The 9,145-nt window shown below is 45.8% G+C and overlaps 2 protein-coding genes across 2 annotated transcripts; one reads left to right on the forward strand and one right to left on the reverse strand.

Moving 5' to 3' along the window:
• Nucleotides 1-3,577: 3,577 nt before the first annotated feature.
• On the forward strand, nucleotides 3,578-5,113 carry PCYB_093030 (hypothetical protein; the record flags this gene model as incomplete). The annotated part of the gene is made up of 3 exons (XM_004222417.1): nucleotides 3,578-4,504; nucleotides 4,717-4,811; nucleotides 5,017-5,113. Coding segments are annotated over 3 exons (1,119 nt in total), but the record flags the coding sequence as incomplete, so codon positions are not given.
• A 2,431-nt stretch (nucleotides 5,114-7,544) lies between these two features.
• On the reverse strand, nucleotides 7,545-8,369 carry PCYB_093040 (LSM domain containing protein; the record flags this gene model as incomplete). The annotated part of the gene is made up of 3 exons (XM_004222418.1): nucleotides 8,258-8,369; nucleotides 8,012-8,113; nucleotides 7,545-7,795 (listed from the first exon to the last, which is right to left on the reverse strand). Exons 1-3 carry the CDS (start codon nucleotides 8,352-8,354, stop codon nucleotides 7,545-7,547), a joined length of 450 nt encoding a protein of 149 aa, XP_004222466.1. The 5' UTR covers nucleotides 8,355-8,369.
• Nucleotides 8,370-9,145: the final 776 nt, after the last annotated feature.

The raw sequence follows: 9,145 nt of genomic DNA on the forward strand, positions 1-9,145 counted from the left end.
TTGTAAAAAAAATGACAAAAAAAATGACAAAAAAAATGTAAAAAAATTGTAAAAAATTTGTAAAAGAATTGTATAAAAATCGATTTGCATTTTGTTCCACAATTCATTCTTTGCATATAAGCAGTAGTATTTTATTTTACAGAGGGGATAAAAGTAATTCCAGTAATTCCCTTTCCATTTGCAACAATTCCTTTCATTTGCAATACTTCCTTTTATGTACAATTTAATCTAATTCTTCCATTCGTGCCACTTTGCGTAACTCATTTTTAACAAACAGAGATATGCATTTTTTGTTCCTCACAGTTTACTCGTCATATGCATATGAGGAGAGGAGCATACCTTTTTTTTTTCCCGCAGCCAGTACATACATCTCCCAATTTGATAATTTGCAAAAATATACAATCTTTTCGCAGTTGTGATCTGTACAAGTGTACAATTGTGCTATTGTGATATTGTGCTATTGTGAGAACGAGTTAATCATTTAACTCAAGCTGATAAGAGTTGGGCACAGGGGGTGGTAGCTAGCCCATTCCAGTTTAATCCTTCTTTTAATCGCTATTTTTTCATTTTACGAAAACCGTGTCGTGTCACATGCATACATATACACAGTTGTACAATATAGCCGTTGGCAGAGAAATACGATTTTTTTTTTTTTTCCCCACACCGTTTGTAGCCCCCTATTTTTTCACTTTTTTTTCCCCTTTTTTTCCCTTTTTTCTCACCTTTTTTTTATTTTAATTTATGATGAACATGAGCGCGTCAAGAGGTACGATTAAATCTGTTTGTCATTTTAAAATTAAGTGAATTTGACGCGAATCATCAAATTGGCAAAGCGGAAGAGAAGTCGCCATGCGGTGGCGTCTCCCCAATTTGTGAATTTATAACACGTTCCAGCGAAGTGAAGGTTGTTTCCGAGCAGTGCGTTAGCGCGCCGTTGCGAAGTAGGCAGTTGCGTAGCGCTCAGTTGTGCGAATTTTTTTCAGGCGTGGCACAAGCGCGCGCACTTACCCAGGTGGATCCGCACACTGAAGAGGGCAAAAAAAGGGGAGCAAAACGGGGAGCAAAAAGGAGAGCAAAAAGGAGAGCAAAAAAAACGAGGGAAAAGCGAGACCAAGGGCGAAACCGCAAAATTTGCAAAGCGTATACACAGAATACAAATCGCGCACTGTAACAACTCCCCCTTCCAGCTGAGAGAGAGAACCTTTTTAAAAGGCGCCCCTCCCCATTTTGAAGAAGCCACATTGTGTGCATAAAATCACCTGCGCGTATGAGGTCATATGTATATCATTAATTATCGAAAGTCATTTTTAATTTTGAACGTATTTTTTTGTGTTTGCAAAGGGCTAGCCAAATTGTGTATTTTTTAAGGGGGATATACACAGCAAGCCCAGTTTGAGAAGCATTCCTTCACAGGGTCGCATGTGCACACACGTATATATGAACACGTATATATGCACACGCATATAACATGTGCGTTGCTATATACATGTGTGCGCCCACGCGTATGCACGGCTTGACGGAAGAGGGACTCTTTTGGTAACCGCCTTCGCACACGCTCTCAGTTTTTAATTCTGCTGTTAATTCGCAGCGAAGAGGGTAATCACGCCGCACATACACTCCCACACGTCAATCCACCCATACGCACCGAGCAGTCGCACGTTGGAGAGCCGAATTCGATGACCAACGGAACAGCTGACATGAAAACGACGGCCGGGGTGAATAATGAGAGTATCTTCGAAAAAAAAAACAAACCTGTTGCGCCAGTATCGTACCCAACCGTTTTTCATTCATCTTCCCCTTGTCAAGAATATTCATTTAGATATTGGCTAGCTAGCTAGCTGTCTTATTTTTTTTTTTTTTTTTTTAATTTTGGCTTCCTATCACGTGTATGTTTTTTTAAAAATCATGTCGTGTGTTCAATTAAATTGAGGGAGAAGAATTGCGAAGCCATGAGAAGGTGCACAGTCCGCCAGAATTGTTCGCACTTCTATAGCAGCAGGGGGGGTCGCACGTAAGCGGGTGTGTGTAGCCACACAGGTGTATATCTACTGTGTGTAATTACATGTGCATAGCTGCTTCTCCGTAGTTGCTTCGGAGAAGTTACTTGCGCGTGCTGTTTCTGCGTTGTCGCTTCGGAGAAGTTACTTGCGCGTGCTGTTTCTGCGTTGTCGCTTCTGCGTTGTCGCTTCTGCGTTGCCGCTTCTACGTTGCCGCTTCTACGTTGCCGCTTCTGCATTTGTTGCGGCACATACCTGCCTGTGCACACGTGCGTATACACCCGGACAGTAGGAGAATATGCGCACCCAACGCATTCCTCGTTTGCATAACTCCCAAAAAAGTGATCAAATAATATATAGTCCCGAAATAGTGAAGTGGACCGGGGCAACCCGAAAGAAGGGGAAGACGAAGCAGTTTGAAGTGAGCAGGATAATGATAAACTGGCCAGAAGTCTGAATGAGCACAACAGAAAAGACGACGCAAAAGGGTGAATAATTATTTTCAGAAGAATTTTCAGAAGGATCGTCAGGAGGATCGCAAAAAAGAAAAGAAGTAATCCCAGTAAAGGAAAGAACAGAACCCCGCAGGCTACTTACAACGCGCACGAAGAAGGAGGCGCAAAGTAGCGAGGCCCTATGCACGCTTGACAGAGCACACCCAGTCATATCAAACGAACGAGTAGAGACACGTTAAAATAAGCAGACAAAGGAGAAAACCTTCGTAAGATTGCACAGAAGGACAATAGCATCGCCAACCAACGAGAGAGAAAAAAAAAAAAAAAAAAAAACTTACCATTTTTTAATATAATGAAAAGATGAATGAGCAAAATGATAGTGAACTCCGGAGTATCGATCATGACAATGGCCATCAGGCTGTAGGAGAAACAGGCCCAGATGGGAGCGGAAAGATGAAGGGAAGTCAGAACGTTGGAGGTTCTGTGGACGACTCGGTGGACGAGGTGCGTGCGGCGGACGGGGTGAACCCTGCCGATTCCGCCGACTCGAGGGAGATAGCCCATTCCGGGCACGTCAGCGCGGATGGCCAAAACGAGCGCAACGAAGGCGCGGTGAAATCGACTTCCTTTTTTGCAATGTGTTTGAGTAAGATAGGAAATTTTAACAGTGCCTCGTGTGAGGAGGGAAACACAGATGGGAACGCTAATGGGAACGCTAATGGTAACGCTAATGGTAACGCTAATGGTAACGCTAATGGTAGCGCGAATGGCAACGCGAATGACAACGCGAATGGCAACGCGAATGGCAACGCGAATGACAACGCGAATGGCAACGCGAATGACAACGCTAATGGCAGCGTAAACGGAAGCGCGCACAGCGGCAGTGAATTGGGGCTGTTATCCAAAGGCGCGAGCAGCGAGTTCCAGGGAGAGGCGATGGACAGCGTGCCACAGAGCGGTGAGTTGGAGTTAGCCATAACAGCCATAGCAGAGTTTAATAAAAGAGAAAGCGAGTTAAAAGCAAGTAGGGGAGAAATTTACCTCAGTGAGAAGGAATTTTCGCTGATATCATACCTCCTTTCAGGCAGTGGTTTCAGATTCTCACTCATCGATGATCCCAAGAAGAAAAAAAAAAGGGAGTTGTTAAGGCTGGATGAACTTCTACAGGAGGCTAAGAGGTGGAAGGGTGAAGGACTTAGCTCGAGCCTCAAAAGAGAAGGAAGCCACGAGAGGAGACAGGGAAACCTGAGCTATGTGGATAACAGTGGAGAGCCAAATGGTGCAGGTCGCTACGATGCAGAGGATGGCAGCCAAGAGGAAGGGAAATTGTTAACACGCTCAGGAGGAGCAGCAGCAGGAGCAGCAGCAGCAGCAGGAGGAGTACATTGCGATAGAAGCGAACTCACCAAGGGTGAAGAATCTCCCACCGGACGCGAGACACAGAGGAGACAGAAAGAAGGTTACACCCATCTCGACTCGGCAAGCGAAAGAGGAAATAAAACAAATAATAACGTAGAAAACGAACTAAGAAATGGAGGCGATGATAAAGAAAGGATACAGCTATGTGAAGAAGTTCTGACTCACCTAAAAAGCACCTTTTATGACCAAATACTAAACATAGAAAATAATTTTAAAAATTTAAGCAACAAAATTGAAGAGAGTAATTCTTTCTATTTCCAATGTATCGTGGATAAGTTACAAAATGGGAAATATGAGAATGTTTTTTTTATTTATAATGACATATATCTGTATGTTAACAATTTATTGTTCCTTTCCAAGCCGTCTAGTTTCATTTGGATGAAACTGCACGAGTTGTCGATTCAAATTACTGGCTGCATTTCCGAGGTTCAACAGAGGAAGGAGAAAAAGAAGAGCTCCTGTTCCCAGGGCGCGCAGGGCACGTTACAAGAACACGCCCATAAGGACGGTGTCGAGAAGGAGAAGGGCCCCCTCCTTCCCCCTGGGGACACCATTGAGCAGTCCATTAACGAGGAGGAGAAGCTGGCCTTCCAGCTACTCCTGGGCAAGTTGCACCAAGACATACATTTCGAGGTGAGGCACGCTGCGAGCAGGGGTCCCTAGGCAGTGCTCTGAAGCGGCATCCCCATGCAGTTCATCTGAAGCGGCATCCCCATGCAGTTCATCTGAAGCGGCATCCCCATGCAGTGCATCTGAAGCGGGCATCCCTATTTATTGCCTCTCACTTTTCACATATCACTTCTTACCTCCCACATCTCACCTCCCACTTCTCACCCCCTCCGCAGCTGTTCCGGAAATTCAAAAACAAAGCCGTGTGGAAAACCCTCGAGGGCGGCGAGATCGAGCTGGACGACAAGCTCACCAAGGCTGATGTGTTCAGGTACTGCTGCGCTATTCGCCAGAGAGGAGGCCCCACGCATGAAAGCGTTTGGCCGAACGCATGAGAGTGTTTGGATGAACACATCAGAGCGTTTGGCTGAACACATGAGCGTGTTTGCCATTTCCCGCCCTTTTGTTCCCCCCTGCGGTATTATATTATTTTTCCCATATTTCCCATCTCCCCATTTCTTCCCCTTCCTCCGCAGAGAAATGTACAACTGGTGCAAAGTGCAGCTGGAGTTGAAAAGCAAGCGTAGTGATGTGTCAGAATCAGAGAGCGACTCTTCGAAGGACTCATATTAGCTACGTTAATATTTTTTCTCCCGCCCCCTGTGCAGCGGAATGTATACCTCTGTTACCGTGTGCGACATTTGTTTCCACAAATCACGACATATTTTCCACCAACCACTTCGAATTTGTGTTACATCCCTGACCACGGCCTCCTGTCAGAGGGCCCCTTCCCCCCTTGTCAGCTCATCTCCCCCCCTATTTTTTTTTTCCTTTTTATTTTATTTTTTTTTTTTGTACACCTTTCAGCGTACATTTCAGCGCCTATCACTCATTCGAGTGAAAGCAAGAACGGCTGAAATTTGAAGCATTCAGTTTATGCTTTTCTGTGTGGGTCTCGTCCGTTTGACGCGCGGCCCGACCCCCTCGTGCACCTTCTCTCCCCCCCAATTGTTGCTGTGCAGTTGCAGTTGCACTTGCAGTTGCAGTTGCTACTGCTTGCAGTTGTTACTAACACTGCTAACGCTATTGTTATTTTTTCTTTTTTTGAAATTCCTGCAGTCTACTTTTTGAGCATTTCGCAAATTTGTATTCGCCAGCTTTTTCTGTGTTTACGTCATCGCTGCAGTTTTTTGGCCACTTCCTTTTGTCTCTGCTTTTTTGCCTCTTCCTTTTTGCCTCTTCTTTTTTGCCCCTTCCTTTTTACCCCTTCCTTTTTGCCCCTTCCTTTTTGCCCCTTCCTTTTTGCCCCTTCCTTTTTGCCCCTTCCTTTTTGGCACCGTTTTTTTTTTCCCCCCCTTGGCCTCGTTGGGCAATTTCGCTGCTTATTGTTTTAATGCTTCCCCTGATTTTTATGTTCACATCGAACGTGTGTATGTGTATGTGTTGTATCTGTGTGTGTGTCTGTGTGTGTACGTACATGTGATGATGGGCACCTCTCCCCTACACTTAAACACAGCTCCCCCTCCCCCACCTCTGTCTGCCTGTCAGCCTGTGTGCTCTAAAAAGTATTCAGCGAAGGGGAAGGGAGAAGAAGGGGGAGGAGGAGGGGCTTCCTGTGCATGAGCGCACAGCGAGTATGTGAACCCCCCCTTGAAGATTTATTCGTACCCATGTGCCAAGCAGATGTCGCGGCTTGTTCAAAGCATGCTGCGCAGTTTTTCAATTTTTTCAATTTTCTCAATTTTTTCAATTTTTTCATTTCTCAATTTTCTCATTTTTTACCCCCTACATGGCCCAAACAAGAGTTATCAACTATCGAATCTAACTTCGTCCAATTTAGTCTCGGTCTAACCGAACTTGACTCAGCCAGATACTGCGCATAGACACCATATGGTGCTATTTTTTTTTTTTTCTTCCCTTTGTTACTCCGAGACCAAGTAAACGTAGCGCCAACACCACCCCATGTATGCCATCCCTTCGAGTGGGCTTCCTCACCCGGTCGACGTTCTTTCCCGATCTGTTTTGACTGACAGGTGGAGAATCTACAAAGGTTTTCCCCTCCACTTATCGCAAACTTCGCATTAATAAGCACATACATACTTGTGCGCCTACCCTTCGGAGGAACGAATACACCTTTTGTTAACGAGTAGGGGAAGCAAAACAAAAAAAAGGGCCACATTATCAACGACCCAATAGTGAAAAGGGAAAAAATTACTTATCCGTAATTTGCCAAATGTCTATGTTGGGTGGCGTAAAAAGTTAAGCAGGTGATGAGAGAAGTGGCAGAAATGGGACCAGACAGAGGGGAGGTTAATATGGGATAGGGTGGGGCAGGATCATATAGAATAGAAAAGAACAGAAAAGAATGGAAAAGAATAAAAAAGAACAGAAAAGAACATAGCATAACAGAATATAATATAATATAACATAATAGGATAATTGCTGCACGGGGCGAAGGAGAAGGTGGATACACAAAAAAAAGGCGACGACGTAGCAGCGGGAATCGAGATAGGCAACAGGGGAGAGAGGTGCCAGCTGCGGCTTTCCAGGGGAAGCAGGCACGGGAAAGATAAGCGGACTTAAAAAAAATAAAAAAGGAGGGGCGCAAGGATGAGCGGAAGGAGGAGCGCAAGGAGGGACAGCGCAACGGGTGGGAGCCCCAAACTGACGTCCCAACTGGGACAATTCCCAAACGGAAGAGAAGGAGAGCCAATACAGGAAAGCCATCAAATAGAAGATACTAAAATGAGGCCGCGTGCTCGTGCATCCTGTTGTGCTCTAAAGGGGAAAACTCACGAATGGGGTCAAATGCTGGCGGAGCTTCGCCGTTTCCCCCACGCAAATGCGCACGTGGTTAATCACCTGCACAGTGAAGGCAAAATGGGTTAACAAATATGATCCTAACTCTTGGGGTAGGGGTACACGCCCAATTTGTGGGCATAAAAAAGGGGGTGCTCTCCTTTTTGCGGAGCATGCCAACGTGAGGGGTTCCCCCGCTCGATCGGTAGTTCGCTCCCTCGATTGTCTATCTTTCATTTTAACGTCTACCCTCCTGACCGAATTTTTAATTCTCAAAAACGGAAAAGTCCTGATTACTTTCTGGCAGGTAACTCAAAATTTGATTTATTGGTTTGTACTGTAGAACAACATTTTCGGAGGTTAGGGGCCCTTGGCTCTTGGGTAAGTCCGCTTCTGAGGTATCCCCCGCTTCATTTCCTTCCTTATTTTGTTTCGAGTAGTCGAACATCTTTGCATACTTGTCCTCGTCTACAGAACCGAAGTAGGCGATGTTATCTCCCCTTATGATGAGGTTTCCTGGGGAAGGAGGGGGTGCGACGCGCGATGGGACATGCGGTGTGGCGCGCGGTGAGAGCAACATGGGGAGGGTAAGCACTACTTGGCGGTGCCGACTTCGCCGACATGGCGTCAGTCAATTCGGTGCAGCATCACGTGAGCGGCATCACAAGGGAAAGGCATCCCACGTGAACGCCACCACACATTAACGCCAAACTGATAAGCGTTCCCCATTACCAACGTAGACGTCCGAAAAGTAGTTCCTGTCAGGGACAATTATTTTCTCGACACAGTGCGTTAAAAATATGTTTCCATGTTGATCGTACGTTCTCAGTATTCCTTTCGAGGGGAGAAGCGACATGAGGAAATTCGTGAGTATGAAGGATGCGGTAATTGCTAAAGGCTGGTCCGCTAATACGTACATTGATGCACTGCGACGTGCGAAGAACAGCTGGGCGCAGTGACTGTCCTCGACGAGCTAACCTAGATAAAGTTTGTTATCCCTTGAGGATATGAAGATGTACGTGTCAATGTCCTCCTCGAATGTGCTGAGCCATAGAGGCATGGATGGCTGTTCCATTTGGCCTCGCGCCGTCTGCAAGGTGTAGGGGTGCGCACGGGAGGGATGCATGCACTGGGGGGATGTACGCACTGGTGCGAAGTGTGCAGGGACACGCCTCACAGGTGTATACTGACGTGAGCGCTCTTGCACAGACGCATCCTCGTGTGCATCACTTCCGAGCTACTACCTTCTCGCTCCTCTCCTTACCAGCGCATGCATTAGTGTGTCCTCCTCACCTCTAACTACCGCGCAGCCTCTGCTCTTCGCAAAACTGATTCGTCAAATGTGTCAGGGTAACTCTTCGCCTTTCCACTAAGGCCGCGGTGGTGATCAGAAATTATGAACAGGCGAAACGCATGTGTAAGTAAGCATGTACTGTTGCGAGTAAGCAATAAGTCGCGTCCTGGTTGTTAGCTACACCCTTGTAATAAACTACTTCCTGGGAGGTGTTCCCCCGTTGGTGCTTCTCACCTGGTAAGTCACCACGCCGCTCTCCCCCTGTGATACGAGTTAAGCTGAACTAGGTTCCTCACAATAGGAGCCTCTGTAGGGGCGAAGAAACGTTATCGAAGAGAATGTAGCAAAAAAAAAAAAAAACTTCACGCTAAAGGGTCACTCTTGCATGCGCGAAAAAGAATTACTTTAAAATGACGCAAAAAGGGGAACAAAATAAAATGACACAAAGGGACACTGAAGGGCTATCCCCAAGGAACAGCATTGACTTGTTAAGTTTGTATGGGTAAGTTTATTTTATTTTATTTATTTTTTTTTTTTCGTTAAGTATGCAAAAAAAATATATATTCCCTCTT

The sequence above is a fragment of the Plasmodium cynomolgi genome, chromosome 9, assembly GCF_000321355.1.
Source record: "Plasmodium cynomolgi strain B DNA, chromosome 9, whole genome shotgun sequence".
NCBI classification, from domain to species: Eukaryota; Apicomplexa; class Aconoidasida; order Haemosporida; family Plasmodiidae; genus Plasmodium; species Plasmodium cynomolgi.